The 18,114-nt window shown below is 35.2% G+C and overlaps 3 protein-coding genes across 3 annotated transcripts; 1 reads left to right on the top strand and 2 right to left on the bottom strand.

The window, feature by feature from the left end:
* Window positions 1–554: 554 nt before the first annotated feature.
* LOC145619232 (protein disulfide isomerase-like 1-4) lies at window positions 555–5,989 on the bottom strand. Its single transcript, XM_081673879.1, has 12 exons — window positions 5,353–5,989; window positions 4,419–4,548; window positions 3,242–3,407; window positions 2,972–3,090; window positions 2,789–2,869; window positions 2,148–2,234; window positions 1,956–2,030; window positions 1,733–1,801; window positions 1,555–1,635; window positions 1,334–1,468; window positions 1,087–1,143; window positions 555–954 (listed from the first exon to the last, which is right to left on the bottom strand). The coding sequence occupies exons 1-12, from the start codon at window positions 5,931–5,933 to the stop codon at window positions 784–786; spliced, it is 1,752 nt and encodes a 583-aa protein (XP_081530005.1). The 5' UTR covers window positions 5,934–5,989; the 3' UTR covers window positions 555–783.
* A 4,041-nt stretch (window positions 5,990–10,030) lies between these two features.
* On the top strand, window positions 10,031–16,115 carry LOC145621459 (uncharacterized). The gene is made up of 3 exons (XM_081676187.1): window positions 10,031–10,164; window positions 10,276–10,395; window positions 15,767–16,115. The coding sequence occupies exons 1-3, from the start codon at window positions 10,144–10,146 to the stop codon at window positions 15,878–15,880; spliced, it is 255 nt and encodes an 84-aa protein (XP_081532313.1). The 5' UTR covers window positions 10,031–10,143; the 3' UTR covers window positions 15,881–16,115.
* Window positions 16,116–17,328: 1,213 nt separating this feature from the next.
* On the bottom strand, window positions 17,329–17,727 carry LOC145619597 (uncharacterized). The gene has a single exon (XM_081674309.1). The coding sequence runs from the start codon at window positions 17,725–17,727 to the stop codon at window positions 17,329–17,331; it is 399 nt and encodes a 132-aa protein (XP_081530435.1).
* Between the last annotated feature and the right edge of the window lie 387 nt (window positions 17,728–18,114).

Here is an 18,114-nt window from a genome sequence, read left to right as displayed (position 1 = left end):
CTCTATATGCTAGCTACTTTTATGTGTCAGCGAGTATTATGTCTAAAAGCTCCTTGACAAAGCTCTCTAGGATATTAATTTCAAAGTGAAATGGTCACCCCTACCCTTAGGGATTGACCATGTCCTAAATTTCATATTAATTCCTAGAGTTGTCGTTTAATTTGGCAAAGAAGTCGTCGAAGTCTATAGTGGTGTCGATGGTGTCGGTGATGAATTAATGGAGGAATCTTGGACATGATGAAGATGGTGGTGTTGGTGGAAGCTTTAGTGGAGTAAGCTTGGACACCATTGTTAACGCTGACAGACGGAGTCAGGATGTTAACTTGCGTTCTTGGTGATTAGGCAGCTGACCAAGCACAAATATGAGCTGGCAGTTGTAACTAAGCACTAAATTGACATGCTTTGTTGTTGATGTAATAGATCAAATGGAGCTTGCTCCTCATTAACATTAGCTGAAGCTCTTTTATTTTTTTTCCCCAATTATGTTACACAAGTTCAAAATAGGTATTTTACTTTAAAACAAGAAAAAAAAAAAAAAAAAAAAAAAAAAAAAAAAAAAAAAAAAAAACTCCCACTAATATAAAAAAAGGACTAGCAACTTGAGTCTATAATTCCAATGAAATGTCATCTATTACACCGATGAGCTACAAGGAGGATTGGAAGGATGCAAAGTTTTTCTACAGCTAACCTTCAACTATCTGCCTCCAAGGGCTCAAACTACACTCTATGATGCTATCCATTGGAATAATGAGTCAATATAACTTAATCATATATCTGAAGCTCTTATAATTCGTCCTTTAATTCTTTGGTACTCCCGCTCTCAGATGAATCTTTAGGATCAGAACTTTCAGTCTTTGGGGTTGATGCAGGCTTTGAAAGCTTGAATGGGATTGCAGCATGTTTCTTCAAGAACTTGTAAAATGCCACAACAGTACGATCTGTATCAACAGTGACCTGCCACATTCACAAAATTCATGCAGTTGTCTATCAAAATTTGTGTAAAAGCAGTCAGTCTCACAATCAAAACATGAGTTAATAGAGAAGGTGAAGTTCAAATGGTGAAAAGATTCATAGGAATATACATACAGGATCAAAGCTTTTATTCCCAGCTGGAAAGAATAAGATTGTCGGGTACCCATCAGACTGAAAAGCAATAGCACAAGTAATTAGTTCCAAAACAGGAAGATGGTTGCAGTAACCCAAGAACACGAGAAATCCTAAGTCTTCACAGCCATTACAAATTAAACTGAGGCAATGTCAACTAAAGAAGGCAACTCGACAGAATTATTAGAACAAAGGCAGAAACTGGAAACAGGTAAGGGTCCTGTGCTACCTTTGCTCTGGGGTGCTCATTTGTTGTTCCATCCATTTTGGCAATGACAATAGAGTCAATTCCTCGTAAATGTCTAGCTAGCTTATTGTATATGGGCTCTAATGATTGGCAGTGACCACACCAAGGAGCATAGATCTGAGAGGGAAAAGCATTGAAGTAAGAGCCTGATCCAACAAGGAAAATCACAAAGCTCAAAGATCAAGTTAACATTAGGAATAAACCTCAAGCAGAACATCCTTTGACTCATCCAGGACTATCTCGTCAAAGTTATTCCCAACAACTATCTTCACATCGCCATCATTCTGTTTCATACAAAAATGAAAATTAGATCAAAAGGATTTTAAATAGCGCGCCAAGTGAAAGAAGGGCAAGGAGAATTAATAAATAATGGTGACTCACAGTTTCAGGGATTGGTTCAGATTTGTAGAAAGGTTTCAGCGTGTCATCCACAAAACCTTGAGCAAAAGCCTATATATGAAATGATGGAAACATTAGGAAGTTCTACTATCACCATTCCAGAATTACAATTCAGAAATTACAGAAGAGAAAAAAACAACCATTATGCAGGTACCTATATAATTGAAGAAATTATTTTAACAACAATTAAAGAAATTATAATTACCATCAATTTATCCAAAGTTACTTCTCCATCAAGAAAGAACTTCTTGCCATCATCATTTCCTGAGTATCCAATAACCTGTACAGACGAGCAGGATGCTCAATGCTATCAAATCTGATCCCATTTCTAAGACAACTAATAGCATTAGAAAAAAAAATGAAATAAAAAGCAACAGAAAAATCACAAATGATGTACCTTTGGTTCATCTCCTGAAACACCAAAAAATTCAGCAACAGGCTTGCCAGTATCTTCATTGTCTAGTTGAACGTAAACAAAGATAAGCTGCATCACATCAACAACAATTATCAGAAGCAAGACATTAAAATCATTCCATTTGTAGAATATGAAGAATCAAACAGATCAATGACTAATGATAATCCATGAAGGAGGACAAACGAGAATGAGAATCAAGAAAAAGCATGCTTTAAGACATGCATAAGAATAATTAACAGCATACCCTAACCCCCCCCCCCCCCCCCCAAATAAATAAATAAATAAATAAAATTTTTTTTAAAAAAAAAAAAAAACCACACACAAAAGCCAGATAGAACTAGGATAGAAGGGAATTTGCTCTAAAAGTGCAGTTTTACTCGAGAATAAAATGGATGAAGATGGGAAGCCAAGAAAAAAGTGAATGATGAAATAGAGGCCATAAGGATTACTCCTTTCCTCATTAAAAGAGGGCTTTTGCAACCAGAACAAGCATCACATAGGACTTACAAGATTCTGTAGCTTCAGATATCAGAGTTTGTAATGGATCTCGTACCAATAGACACAATATCAAGCAAAATATCTACATGGTCTGACAGTAAAGAAGATAGCACAAACCATATTACCTTTCCTTTAAAAGATTTGGCAGCTTCCCGGAACACAGGAAGAACTGTCTCTGAATCATTTGAATTGGCAAACAGCAAGATCTGGACAAAACGTATATTGTCAGTGGTAGTTGAGGTAATCCACACCCACATCGGATTAGGGTGATATCAGTTTTTAGCACATTAAATAAATCAGATGTTCACCTGCTTCTTGATCTGACTTTCAAATATCACAGAAGCACTTTCTCTAGTGAAGGTCGTCACCAGGGGAAGTTTATTGGCAAAGACAAACTCGGAAATTGCAGATTTTTCAAATTTGCCATCTGCACAAGGCAACAATCTCAACATCAAGCTGTTAAGAAATTTAATCCTGAACGGATCACTCAAAAGATCAATTAGGATGAGCTGAAAAATGATGGGACTAAAAGCAGAACAATCAGTCAATTAAAACACGAGATATAATGATCCACTCACCAAAATGATTAAATTTTTCAACATCCTTCTTTAGCAATACTAAAGCAGGTCGTTTAGCGTCAGCATCGATTTCAAATAGCTTTGCCACATTAGGCTTCACAGTTTGATAAAAGCTTATATCATCTTCATTTCTTGAAGCAGCAGCAAGCTCATCACTTTCAGGACCCTGCATACAAATTAACATCAAAATAGAGCAATTAAAAGGAATGCAATCAGGCAAACAAAGAGTATTCAGTGGAAAACCACAACCGGTGTTTGATAAAATAATTAGGACCAAGACACAAGTTAATAAAATATCCAGCTCAAATATTCACAATCTTCACAGTTTATCTTCTCCTTTCATTAATCACTACAGGAATTTCGATCATATATTCTTATCATGCAAAGTTAAACATTCCTACCTAATTCAGAACGTAGGGCTATATGAGACTCCTTGAAACTCCAACCATGAGACAACCTAGTCTAATAGGCAAAGAGCCCTTAATTTTATAATCCTTAATAAGTTATACAGTTATACTACAAATGGAGGATTAGCTTAAAGCATCTAATTACACACACACACATGATTCTAGTTTGGATACAAAATTATTACCAAAAACAGCTTTTGAAATTAAGAGTTGCACATGGTTTATCAAAATCCAACACAGAAGGTATTTGGGAGAACAGCTTAACAATAAACATGGTTTAGATGTATATTCACATGAAAGTTATAGCCATCTTGGAAGGAACCATCTCATTATCAATGGTGAAAAGGCATCCAGACTACCCATCCCACTTCATAACATCTAGGTTAAAATGTCAAAAAATTTATAAATGTTTCCTAATAGTGGCCAACATCACTAGTATCCAAATCGGTTCTAAAGTCCAACATTTTGATTCCAAATTATGTTACCTGAATAAATAAATAATAATATGGAGCACAATATTTTGTGCACTAGTCCATTCTATTTGACAACTTAAGGAACATCATGAAGCCCAACGGTTAGTTTACTACAGCATCCTAACAATCAATTGCCAACAACAAAAGAACATGCTACCAAAGAGACCAATAAACAGAAATGTACAAAGCACTTAAAGCCTACAAGTGTAAAACAGAGATTAAGATGTCACACACTACACAAAATATAAAACCTCATACTTCAACATATCAACTGCATAATAGATAAGTTGTAATTACCGTCAACGAGTCTAGATAAGCCAAAACAACTTTCTCATTTGAAGTTAGAATCTTTTCTGCTTCTTCTGTCGTTGTAATGTTGAGTACACTAGGCCCTGTCTTCTTCTTAATCCATGTCACTATAGCTTCCCTACATATAAGCAAATATAATAAGTCTAAATCCAACCTTTTCTATATCGAAATTTCATTGATAGCTGCTCCTGTATGCAATCACCATATTCCTAAATGAAGTAGTTTTTCGATCTCAAAAAGCCACTAAACACAATCACTTCATAATAAAAAATTACAATTGTAAAAGTTGTTGGCAATAAGAGTTACTTTTTATAAGTTCATAACCCCTTCCCCAAAAACAAATGTTGCAACTCCCAGATTCGCTTGTATCCTTGAATTCACTTGATCAAAATTTTGGTATGAATAAAATATCAATATTAACATTCTGCAACACTTCCAATCTAACAAATGAAAAAAGTATCCTCCTATTTCCAAACATAAAACCAACATAAACTGGAAAAATCCCAAATTTATAACTCCACAATCATACAAAGGTACAAACTCAACTATTCAACCATCAATCCTCTTGTATATAGCTATATAAGTAATATCATAATCCACACCATCAAAATTCAGCAAATCAATCAAAAAAAAAAAAAAAAATTATATTACAAGATCATCATTATTAGAAAATTCAATTTCCCACAACCGAATCACATATTTTTCATTTAAAAAAAATAACTCAATTATTAGTGAATCTCAATAATTAGAATCTCCCCAAATCTAAAATGAGATTGCACAAATCAAATCCCCCAATCAATTAATCAATCAAAATCAAATATACCCTAATAAAAAAAAAACAAAATCACCCCTTAAAAATTGAACTGAATCAAAACAATTCAACATAATTAAATCAATGAATTAAAATAATTAAGAATCTTACTTGGTACGCTGACCATTATAAAGCTTATGCTCCCCATCAACAAAGAAATAAACAGTAGGAAACCCCTGAACATCAAACTGATGAGCAAGTTCATTCTCTTCAGTCGCATCAACTTTAGCAAGAACAACATCTTTAACACCCTCCTCTTTAAGCTGAGTAGCAGCAGCAGCGTACTCCGGCGCAAGTGACTGACAATGTCCACACCAAGGCGCGTAGAATTCAACCATAACAAACTTATTCCCTTCAATCACATCAGTGAAATTCCTCTCCTTCAAAACGACGACGTCTTTGTCATCAACTTCGGGGACCGCGTATTCCGACGGGTCGGAGTCGTCGCCGAATTGGGACTCGTCGAAGTCGTCGAAGTTGCCGAAGTCTTCGTCGTCGTCTTCGTTGAATTCATCGGTGTGGTCGTGGTCGTGATCGTGGGGTTTGTGGGAGTGGGTGTCGGTGTCGTCGTCGGCGTCGAGGAAGCTGAGGTCTTCGTCGAGGTCGTCGGAGTCGGTGGTGGTGGTGGCGGTGGTTAGGGAGAGGAGGAGGAGAGTGGAGAGGAGGAGGGTGAGGAGGAGTCGAGTCGGCATTGAAGATGGGTGTGATCTGAGGTTGGGAAATGTGAAAGGAGCGAAAATGGTGGGGAGTGAGATCTGAAGTCTGAACTCAAATGTGTTGAAGTGAGTGTAATAGGGTTTAAGAAGAGAGAGATAAAAAATCTGGAATTTTTTCAAAGGTTAATAATTTTTTTTTTAACGACATTAATTCATTTATGATTAGGAAATTTTGTTTTTTACCACCTCACAAAAACACGAAAATCTTTTTTACCACCTCCCAAAAAAAAGTATTACTTTACCACCTCATAAAAAACACGAAAATAGATTTTACCACCACTTAACTGATTCCGTTTAGAAACCCGTTAAGTGGGCCCATAAAGCCACGTGTCGTGTTATTATTGGCCAAAAAAAGAAAAAATAATAAAAAAAAACAAAACCTAAAACTACCCAGCGCCACCACCGCGCCACCACCCAACCCACGACTGCCCCCCCAAACCTACCACCGGCGGCGCGGCTCCACCCCCTCCCTCTCCCAACCCACTTGAACGCCCCCTTCCCTCTCCCGCAACCGCAATCGACCCAAAAACCACCAACCCACAACCCTCAATGACCACGAATCCCCCCAAAACAGCCACGATGCGGTTGCGGGAAAGGGAGGGGGAGGATTCAGGTGGGTTGGGGCTGGTGGTGCGACGCGGGTGGTGGTTTCAGGGAGTGCTGTGGTGAGTTGGGGGGAAGGCGGCGGTGGCGCGGGGGTGGCGCTGTGGTGGTGGCTGGAGTAGTTTTAGGTTTTTTTGTTTTTTTTTTTTAATTTCTCTTTTTTTTAACAAATAAAATGCTGACACGTGTTACCGTGGGCCACACTTAACGGAATTTTTGGATGGAAACCGTTAAGTGGTGGTAAAACCTATATTCGTGTTTTTTATGAGGTGGTAAATTAATACTTTTTTTTTTTGGGAGGTGGTAAAACAGATTTTCGTGTTTTTGTGAGGTGGTAAAAAACAAAATTTCCTTTATGATTAACCAAAAATTATAATTTTGCTTTCCTCAAAAAAAAAAAAAAAAGGACTTAAGTACTCTTGGACTATGGTACTTCTGAGTTTAGATCCTCTGTCTCATTTTTCATGTTCCATTTGTGTTCCACTTAATATCATTGGTTGTAATAATTACAAGGTCTCACTTCTCAAATTTTAAAAGGCAAGTAAATATTTCAAGAACTAATCATATTTAATGGAACATTAGTGGGACACAAATTATTGAACCATACTATCATGCTATACACGTTATTATGTTAAAGCCATGAGTTATTTTGGATTGAACCTTATATTATTTTGCTAAACTATAATGTTATTTGCTGAAACATTATGTTAGTATATACTTCGTATTAGCCTTTTGTTTTTTTTTTTTAAAACATTGAATTGTGTTATTTTGGTTTAAATCATATGACGATCTTTTTAAGTATGAGGTTATTTTGCTTAGACTTGGTGTTATTTTTTTTTTAAATCAATTATTTTTTTTATATTAATTAAACATTGTATTTTTTTTGCCAAAAACTTGTTATTTTGTTTAAACTTATTTTTGAGGAAGTAGCTAAATAAAAATAGAGAATAATATCGAAAGAGATGAATATGGCCCGGTGAACATAGCATGTAATGTTATGTAACAAAAAGTTTTAGCAATCGCTTGGAATGGAAGTCACAGGAAGGTCCAAGTTGTTGTTCGTATGTTGGTGGAGAATGAGTCCCCCAACTCTCCTTGTATTCATATCGTTCGAAAGTGTCGCGCGGTCGCGCCCTTATTTTGAGAGAAGGATGGGAAGTCACTATTGAGCATTGCTACCGTGAGGCGAATTGTGCTACAGATTGGTTAGCCAATTTTGGAGTGGAAGTGTCTCAACCTCTCACTATGTTCTCGGCAGTCCCGGGGGACCTTGCACATGTAGTTTTCAATCAAATAGCATAGAGTATAATAATATCAATGTATTTAAACAATTTTCTCTTTCTTATGAATTCTATCCAAAAAGTCAAAAAGGAACTCACTTTTTACTAACTATCCCTTTCTTATGTTTGTAATTTGCTGATTTGTTATAGTAATTGTGGCACCTATTTCTTTAATCAATGGCTAAATTTGCTCTGATTTTATTACCGTTGTAATTTTGTAACGGCCATAATTTTTAAAATACAATTCAAAAAAAAAAAAAACCAACGGCTCTATTTTATTTTTCTCTATAAAATGAGCCCAATTTTGAGGTATTTTGAAACAATTTTTTATTTTTTTTTGTGAATATTACTCTCTTTATTATCAAATTGTGTAGAGATGAATATTCCAAAATCTAATAGAAAAAAAAAAAAAATAAAAATAAAGCCCCCATAAAATCTCAGAACTAGTGTATAGTCCGAGTGTTGCCCCGAGTTGCTACTTTTTAAGTTGTGCAATTGCTAATTTTTTAAACAGACATTTAATAATTTATATGTGATTTCAATACTTTTGAAGTATAATATTAATTTGTGTGCAAGATTATAACATAAGTGACAATAGTTAGATGGTTAAACAATGACTTTTCTTCTAAGAGGTTGAGTGTTCAAACCTCTTTATCGTTATATGACGTGGTGCAATGAGAAGCCTACGTGGCACATGAACGTTCTTAGGAATACTTTTTAATAGATTAGTATAGATTGCTAGTTTGCTACAATAAATGTGAAGATAAAAAGGGAGCAAAGGGATTATCTTATACAATTGTAGCTTAAATAAATAAGAGTAATAAGTTATACAATGGAGTGAAGATAACATACACTAACGAATGCGAGATTAAGATTTTAACTAATGTGTGCACATAACATATCGCAATGCCATGTCACTTGCTAGTCACAATGAAACATGGAGATTGCAAACATTGCCTTAAAAATGTCGCTATATATTGTTAGCGTGAAATTTTAGGCAGTGTTTGGATTCATGCATTTCATTTGAAATCTGAAATTTCAAATCATCTAGTATTCAAAACACTAACATTAAATTTCCAAATTCTTTGTTTGGAAAAAAAAAAATAAACTTAGAATTTCAAATCAATCATTTCATATTTATTCTCCATGTATCCTCTCCTTATCCACATCATTATCTCTTCCTCGCTCTTCACTTATTACATTGCTTCCCTCCTTCAATCTCTCACCTGCTCTCAACATATGCTCATCCAAATCCCTCAATTTGTTGACCCAAACAAGTGAGAAATCATGCAGCATCAATCAACCAAAATCCGTCATTACTGCCATTAAAGGAATGAATAGACCATTCTTGTAGTAGTGGAGTCGACTATGGTGGACTGTAGAGATGGAGGAGAAGGTTATGAAGATGAAGGTGACATAAAACATTGGAGGTCATAAAGGTGGTCGGTAGTGACGTCGGTAGAAATAGTTTTACGATTTCTACGGTCGACAATCGTGTAACTTTCATCATTGTTATATCTTGAAAATGGTTATTTAACGATTTACATGATCAATTATAAGATTTTTTTTCCCTTTAAAACACAAATTCATGCTACCATTATTCTAAATCCTAGATCAGCCACCAGCTGCGATATGAACTTACTCGTATTTAAATTCATCTCATCAGAATCTACCACTATCCCAAAATGAGGAATAGTTAGGTCCAATTAAGGTGTTGTTTGGTTGATATGAGATTTTATTTTCTATAGGCAATTGCATTCATTGGAATTAAATTTCCACATTCAATTTCCTAGAAATTGCATAAATTTATTTGGTTGCTATAAAGGAAATTGCAATTCATGGAAATTTTGAGTTAACAAGGGGAGCCTTGGTAATTTAATTCCCACATTTTGTAGGAATTGTAAATTCCCATGAATTTGCAATTACTTTATACTACGTATATCATTTATTATTGCTAACCATACAAATCCCAATTCTAAACTTCCATGATTTTTCAATTCCCCCATTTTTTTTTTGTTCAACCAAATAAGGCTTAGTTTAGTTAAGACAAGTTCAGATGAAAGAATATAAAGTGTATTCCGTACTAGCCAAAAGGGAGTAAGCCGAGTAACTATCCGATCCACATCGTATGTTGGGTCAAATTATACCCGTTTTCAATTATGACTATCAAGCCATCCGAATCTCTCAAGTCTAAAGTCTAAACCCAACCCGTTTCTTCACCAAAAACCAATCCATCAAAAACTCAATCTACGAAACCGGCGAAAATTGCTGTTGAACAACAATCAACAGAAATCCACGACACAATGATCAGCGTTCTTGCTCAGGTTTCAATTTTCACTCACATTTTCATCTGAAAACCAAGTTCAAATCACGTTTATTGTAATCAAAAGCTAAGAAATTGATCAAATCAATTTCAATTTTGTTGCATTTTTCAGGAGCGATTACTCGGCGCTGCGCTCGGAAGTGCTCTGACAGCTGCCGTCGTTTTCGAGAATCGACGAAATATCTACAAAACAATTTCTGAGAACAATGCTAAATTCGACAATCAATTACAGGTGATACTCGAAATGCTGCTGATTTTGTGCTCCATTTTTGTAGAATTTTGATTTGATGTTGTGTGCTTTTCAATTCTGGAACCCTAGATTTGATTATTTTGATTTTTGGAGGTAATTTTGATTTCATGTTTTGGCTTCTTTGATTTTTGATTATCTTGCCATGATAAGAATTTCAAATTATCAACAAGTTGTTTTGAAAAGAGGGATTGATCTTGTTATATTGATTATAATGTTGCTGCTTAATGCCATTCGTTCCATTCGATTTTGATTTTTTTTTTTAATGACTTAAGGACTATTCTGGCAATGTAATTGTGATGATTGTGTATCCTTTGGCTACAATATGCCATTTTTCATCAAATGTCAAATTTCCTTACATTTTGCAAAGCTGTCAATTTTATGATGTGATTCAGTATTTCATTGTCATACTCGAAATAACCTCAAATTATACAGAAAGAATTACAGGATAGTATGAATTGGTAGTTTAGTGAACCCATATAGTGATGTTAAGCTGAACATTATTGTTGGTGCAAGTTAAGCTTAACATTGTTAGTCATTTTATTAGCTCTGGATATGAGATTAGAGTCCTTTAGATGAAATTATTGCGTCATTTTGAGTAGATGAGACATTATAAAAAGATTCACTATTTCACATTTAAGGTTGATATATAGGATCTGAACAAGTGTGCCACCCTCCTTTTTTCTTTGCGGTTGCATGAGAAATTGTCATGAAGTAAGTTATAGCTTTCCCAGGTGTTTCTCTGCCATATTTTTTGTGTTTGGTGTAAGCGTATAATATAGCTTTCCCCTTTGTCTCTTTACTGTTTGGTTATATTAATGTCGTTAATCTTCTGAAGTAGTATATTATCCCTTCCTGCAACAAATCCTGTGGGAAGTGGTTTAATGCTGTTTCTTTCTTCTTGGTAAAGACTAGCTTGTTTTACGTACTTGGCACGTAGCTCAAATTTCATGTAATAAGGCACCTACACTAGTTTCTATAGTTATAAGATGATGATAAGTGTTGTAGGATCCTAATATAATACGAAGTATAACTCTATCAACAAATTAGAGAGATGAGAGCTCTTAACTATATCTATATATATTTTCATTTTAAACTGCTTAATATTACAAAGACAGACATAACTATTTATATTGCTTTGCTTATGCTGAACATGATCAATGTAATGCTTATAATATTATATGAAATTTTTTTACTGGCGAACTACAAATCAACTTTTACCCTCTCATAATGTAAAGTAAAATACTCCATTTTTTATTAGTTGACACATGTTCCTTTTTGGGAATCTTATTTTAAGTTGACACGATCCGTTTTTTATTAGTTGACTCATTCCTTTTTGGAAATTTTATTTTTAGTTGACACATTTCTATTTTAGGTAATGTTTGTGTGTTAAATTGTCAATTTTACCCTTAAGGGTCTTCATCTCTCTCCTTTCTTCTCTCTCTTCCCTTCACCCATAAACCCACCGTAGAATTCTCACACCTCCATCATCATCATCTCACCTATTCCAACATTTCCATAGACTACCACCCATCTTCCATTACCGCCACCACCACCACGACGTACCCCGTCGCCACCTTGTCCACCGACCCCATTTTCTTTCTTTTCTTCTCACATGCGCTCTCCTCCGGTGTTTTATTTTATATTTTATATTTTATTTTTTATTTATTTATTTATTTTTTCTACTATCAACGCCAATTGCTCCACCATTGTTGCAGAGGGTAATTCTAAAATAAGCTGACCCTAATTTTTGAAGCAATTACCCATCCTCCACTGAGCAAAATGGGTCACAAAATCTGGGCTTTTAGAACATTCCAAATTCTAAATATTCCATCTTATGCTCCTTTTAAGGAATTCAATTCTAATTATTATTATAATTGTAAAAAAGAGGAAGAACTACCTGATCAAAGGGGATAGAATTTCAATCAAACATGATAAGTTTTGATGATGATTTTTTTTTTTTCTTTTTTAAAAATCCAAGTTCATGTCAGAAGGATTGTTCCGATGGAAATAATTGAGGAAAATGGGGTGGTGGTCTTGCAGATAGTGGTGGTGGTGACCAGTGGAGTTGAAGAAGGTTGGGGTGGCGGTAGTGGTGGCCTATTCTGCCAGAGTGCCAGGTAGAAGAAGGGAGAGTGGTTAAGGCCTAGGGGTCTTTTAGTCTTTTTTCATTCCCTCACACCCTTCCTAAATATGCGCGCCAGTATGAAGCATGTCAACTAATATAAAATGGTGGAAGTATATACTCTGTAGAATTTTTTAGTGCAACAAATCAAGTTTACTTTCAATGCCTCACTTAAAATTTACCCTCGTTCTGTATACATCTTTCATAAGTCTTTGTATTTTAAGTTTGTCTTTAAAATAATGGCTACTGATCTAAGGATTTAATGTATCTCAGTTAGATCTCTCTTTAAACACAAAAAATGAAACCTTATACCAATATGCCAGATTGATTTAACCTTGCTAGCTTTTTTCTGTGGTAGAAAAAACTAAAGAATTGCTTATTTGAACTCTGAGTAATAGTATCATCACCCATCAAAAGACAAATATATAAGTGCTCTTTCAGCATCATCACTAGTATTTGATATGCTTGATGCTATCTGCCCTTTTCCATTAAATACCTTTTTTATTTACTTATTTAATTCTATGTCATTTACATGTGCTCTGGCTCTTATTAAATTTATTAAGAAACAAAGATTTACATATTCATTATATTTTCAAATGTGTGATTGTTGTAGTAATGCCTTCTCACCCAATATATCGCTTTTAACCTAGCCTGTCTATGTACCTTATTTACTCTTCGTTAGTGGCTTCATAACCTCAAGGCTTCTATTACTTTCTTTCCTGATGCTTCTTCTTCTGGACAGTGTTATTTTTTTAAACAATTACCTAGTTCAGTGTCTGCTCAAGCCTAGCTCTTTTTAACTCAATGGTTCAATATCAATAAATATACAAAACAATGAGCATCTTAAGGCCTCTCAGTCACATGGTAAAGATCAGCAGGATTTGGATTATATTTGGGCTTTACTTTGGATGGGTTTTGAATTTAGCATGTCAAATGAGGGGATGAGTCTAAGTAGGTAGAGGCCTAGAGGCTTCCTTAGCAATTTCGCATAGGATGCATTGGACTTTTGCCTTCAAACTGAGGAAATACCGAAATACCCTATTAATTGTATGATTTTTCACTTGCTGAACTCCAATTCCATGAAGTTTCTTGATCATATTTAAATTTCTTGCCATTCAATGCAGCATAGTTGATAATTCAAAAACTCACAAGTGTGGACACACAGCTTCTATCCACCTCAATTATTCCACTGGCTTACATTATATGAACTTTTGTTGGGTAAAACAATTGGTCAGTAATATTTATCATGCAAGAGCTTCACCCAAACTGTCCTTAGACTTTTTCTTTCTTCATGGATTAAAAGATACTATACTTCTTTTTGACCCATAAAATTAGAGTCCTATCCTTACTTTCGACCACCCTAATATGCTTTGGCGATTTAGGGACTGTAAAGGGATTGCTGCTGCCTCACATAGTTGTTTATTTGAAATAATTTTACAATCTCTATCGACTATCAGCTCTCAAAATTTGAATTGTATAGCGACTATAGCCACTTTCCTTTTCTATAAGTGCTTTAAACTTCATTCTTATTCTTATTCTTATTATTATTACCTGAATATCTAATTCTCACAAAGTACTCCTGTGTCATCTTATCAAAATCACTTTTGGACAGAAGAAAATAAGCACTTTGGTCAAGTGATGCTACTTGACTAAATGGGATAATAATGACCTGTCGACAGAAGAAATAAAATCACTTAATGACAGAAGAAAAATAAGCATTTGGTGCTAGGTGAGATTGATTATGTGTGCACTACTGATGCAGCTTCTTAGCTCTTGGTTTGGCTTGCTTTGTAAAAGGCATCCTTGAATGCTTGTGAAGTAAACAAGCTTGGTGATGTTGATTAGAATGATTAATATAGGCAATTACTACGCCATCTTCTTCTGTTCCTAGTCTTTAATTTCTTAAAATTTCAAATTACAAAGCTTCATGTGTGGCTTCAAGAGGGTCTTTCTGCATAAGTCTAGACCTGGCAATCGGGTTGTTCGGGTAGGGTCAATTCGGGTCTATCATACAATCGGGTCGTTTGCCCGCTAGCTTGCAAATTTTTTGGAATATATATTCAGTTTTTAGCCATGGACAAACAATAGGTTCAGATCGTTTTGTTGTCTAGACATTGCATATGTGTTCCCCTTTTTTAAATTTACAACTTTTCTCGCCTCAAAAGTTGCCTGTAACTCCAAATGCTTTATTGCTTTTTGGTTATCTTTCAGTTTAACCTTGGTCAACCTTTACAGAGCTAACCTTGGTTAATCCTTATTTTTATTTGTTATGGAGCCATCAATGATAATTACATATGAATAATTCTTGGATTATGATCTACAAATTTACTTTGATTGTATGATTACTTGCACCTTTAGCAAAGTACCATTTATTTTTACACACATGCTCTAATGAACTGCATGTCATTGAAAATTGACCATATTTGTTATTGTAACCTTGACCTTTAAGGCTTTAAGTGACTTGGCCACTTTTTCATCCTCTATTTTAACCTTTTTAAAAGAGGTTTTATCTTTATGAATGTTGGGAGAAATCCAATTCTCTCTCTCTGTTTTTTTTTTTTTTTTTGGTTATGTCCATGACAACATTCTCAGTTTATAAAACTGTACAGTACATGATTGAGATTTTTATTTCTCACAAAATGATATTTGTATTTGTTGCAACACCATTACTCACCTTGTATAGATGCTATGTTAGATGTTAAATTGAATGGATTGTTCTGTGCTAATGATGTGTTGTAACCTTTAAATATTTCTAAAGTTGCTTACTTTGAAATGGAGTGTATTGGCTGATTACTAAGGCTGGCGATCTTTGCTATAGGCTCTTTTCTTTGACTGTAAATATTTTTGGTTGAAAACATGTTGTCTCCACAGCATTTTGTTATTAAAAAATTCTCAAATGAAAAGGGAAAAAAAGGAAAATTAGACATTGTTTTTGCGTTTTTTCTTGTTTGACTTGAGAATATATAGAACCTTTTTGTATAGTTCAAGAGATAGGGGATATTGGTATGAATCTGGATGAGCTGTAGATTATCAGTAAAATCAATATATTCTCTCATGCTATAGAATATTTTACCATATTGAGAAGGGGGAGTAGAGAAGTAGCCTTATTGCTTATCTTCATGTACCCAGAGTGTAGGAAAGTGTTTTCCGCTCAATAAGAGTTATATCTTAGTTTATCTCTATGAGAATCAATGACTTTATCTGACTTACTCTTAAATGAGATCCATGCAGGTTGAGAGGCCAGTTCTTGCAACAAAATCTTTCGAAATTGCACATTTGTGGAACAAAGCTGTAGATCAGACTTTCGGGACTCTGATTGCATCTCTTAGTTCACGTGGTTGGTAAAATATCTGTAACCGGATTGTTGAGTGAACTGCATAAAAAAGAATGGAGATGTATGCAGTAATTAGCGTATGCATTCTTTCTGCAACTGTCACATTTTACTCCTTGCTCCTGTGAGGGAGGTCAACCAGATTGTAACGTGTGAGTTTGACATTCTTTGTATGACTGACATAAGTGACATTGTATCCAAGTTAATCCATACTCATATATATAAATGTTTCTTTTGAACGTCCCTATATATTATCATGGGTGAAATTTTTGTTTGATCATTATAATTAGATTTGGCTCCTGTAACATTAGGTTTTCAGTTGGTCTGCATCTTTTGTGAACGTCCAGGAAAATATGAAATTTCATGATGGTTTTTAGGTTAAAATGTTTACTCGACTTTCACATTTTGCTGTTACTGAAGTAATCTGTTGTATGGATGAACTCAGAGGTTCCTTTCTGTTATCATTGAGGCCATTATGGAAATATATTTGGCTCAAAAACCATGGTTATGATCAGAGAAAGAGCAAGTGCACCACTGCATTTCTGTTTATTTATAAACTGTTGTTTTACTTTGTGGCCTTGTTTGTTGAAACCTACAGAATGGTGTGCGTGCATGTTTTACAATCTTTAAAAATTGTTATTGTTACTATCTCCTCCGTAGGAGTTTTTTGTCGAATTTTATTGCAGAATTGTGCTTGTGTGCGTGCGTTTACAAGAAATGAACACCATCATTGCCAAGACTGCTGAGAATTTACAATGAATTAATAATGCATTTTATTTTATTTAAATGTATGTATTCACCTGTGATACCTAGTTAAATTATGAATTCATGTCTTTTTACCTGTGAATGATTTGAAACACCATCATTACTAAGAGACATCTGAGTGATTACACTGGATTAATTAAGTACTTAAATACGAGCACATATTATTCTTAATTGATTGTATTCATTAGGGATCCCTAGTTAACTACGAAAGCCTTTTTAATTACTTCTGTCTTAATCATGAATCATGATTAATCTCCTCCCTCGTTTGCCATTGTTGTTGAGTTGCTTGTTTAGCAAGAGGGGTGAAAAGTTTGGCAAAGAAAATCACAAGGAATGGGCAAACAGATGCTCAAAAATCTTACGTATACATTAATAAATTACTACAATAAACTCTTCGTATCGAAAAGAGAAGTAAAAAAGATCCTAGCTAGTACCATGCGAGCTCACATGAGCAAGCAGCAACTAATGTCATAGTGGGGAGAATGAGGGAGGAGGGACGGTAGTAGTCCCTCTCATCTCCCATGCTCGAAAAGCGATGGGGGTTCAATTGCTGCTGGAGTTTACCCCATCTTGTTCATTTTACTAACTAAAAAAACGAAAAAAAAACACACTACAATGTGGATGAAATCTGTAGGCCTGAAGGCTGTATAATACAGGCAAAAGACGGTTCATTGAAATAATGAAACAGTACATAAAATTAAACATCTGGTTGGATAGGTTTAGTACGATTGACATTTTCTTGACGAGTCTTAGCCACATAGTAGACCCCCATCGCCAAGCAGAGAACGATTATGGCTGCAAAAGCAGGGCCAGCAATTGTTCCTGCTCCAAAAGCAGTTGTCCGCGTTAATGGGGAAGTTTCTGTTGTTGCTGCTTCAGACTGCATTTCATGCACTTGAGCTGCTAATGGAATTGGTGCACAGTTTGATTTGGTACAAGATTCTTGATGAGCATTAGGGTGGAAGAACTCATACGCCGTGGGAGATAAGGCTGTCGGGCTCTGGTTAGCTAGCCCGTGGGGTGCACGGTCTTGTGCTGTTATCCGGTAAAATATGGACAAGGAGAAAAGAATGAAGAAACAAATTCTTTTTCCCATTTTCGGTTGATACTTTAGGGGTTAATGGAATGATGGATTTGAATTTAGATTAGGTTATTGAGGTTTAGGCTTAGGATGAAGGGGTTTATATACAAGTAAAGTAGTGGGATTGTTGCTTGGCGTGAAATTTTAGTCATGGCAAAGGAAAAATAGAGAAGGGGAACAAAATGATGGAACAAGTGGTTTCAATTATGGCAAGCAAAGGTTAAAGATGATCACCTCCCCATGACTGTGATATCCTCGTGACATTCAGGTTTTGCATGGGGAATGTACACAAGAACTACATGAAATTAGCACGCACTTATTATTTAATTTTGGTCCCCGCTCCTCTCTTCTTAACGGACATTGTTACATCTACCCATTGAGTAGACAACCCATCACTAATGA

Source organism: Chenopodium album, chromosome 27, assembly GCF_948465745.1.
Source record: "Chenopodium album chromosome 27, dcCheAlbu1.1, whole genome shotgun sequence".
NCBI classification, from domain to species: Eukaryota; Viridiplantae; Streptophyta; class Magnoliopsida; order Caryophyllales; family Amaranthaceae; genus Chenopodium; species Chenopodium album.
The sequence above is the reverse complement of the archived record's forward strand: the minus strand, read 5'-3'. Positions and strand labels throughout refer to the sequence as shown.

Bases quoted from the DNA above. Each gene is read 5' to 3' on its own strand.
- LOC145621459 (XM_081676187.1), top strand. From the start codon at position 10,144: ATGATCAGCGTTCTTGCTCAG. The intron at 10,165-10,275 runs GTTTCAATTTTC...TGCATTTTTCAG, and splicing joins TGATCAGCGTTCTTGCTCAG to GAGCGATTACTCGGCGCTGC. The intron at 10,396-15,766 runs GTGATACTCGAA...AGATCCATGCAG, and splicing joins AATTCGACAATCAATTACAG to GTTGAGAGGCCAGTTCTTGC.
- LOC145619597 (XM_081674309.1), bottom strand. From the start codon at position 17,727: ATGGGAAAAAGAATTTGTTTCTTCATTCTTTTCTCCTTGTCCATATTT.
- LOC145619232 (XM_081673879.1), bottom strand. From the start codon at position 5,933: ATGCCGACTCGACTCCTCCTCACCCTCCTCCTCTCCACTCTCCTCCTC. The intron at 2,235-2,788 runs GTAATATGGTTT...GATGTGATGCAG, and splicing joins CCAAATCTTTTAAAGGAAAG to CTTATCTTTGTTTACGTTCA. The intron at 1,636-1,732 runs GTGAGTCACCAT...TGTATGAAACAG, and splicing joins CTGAACCAATCCCTGAAACT to AATGATGGCGATGTGAAGAT.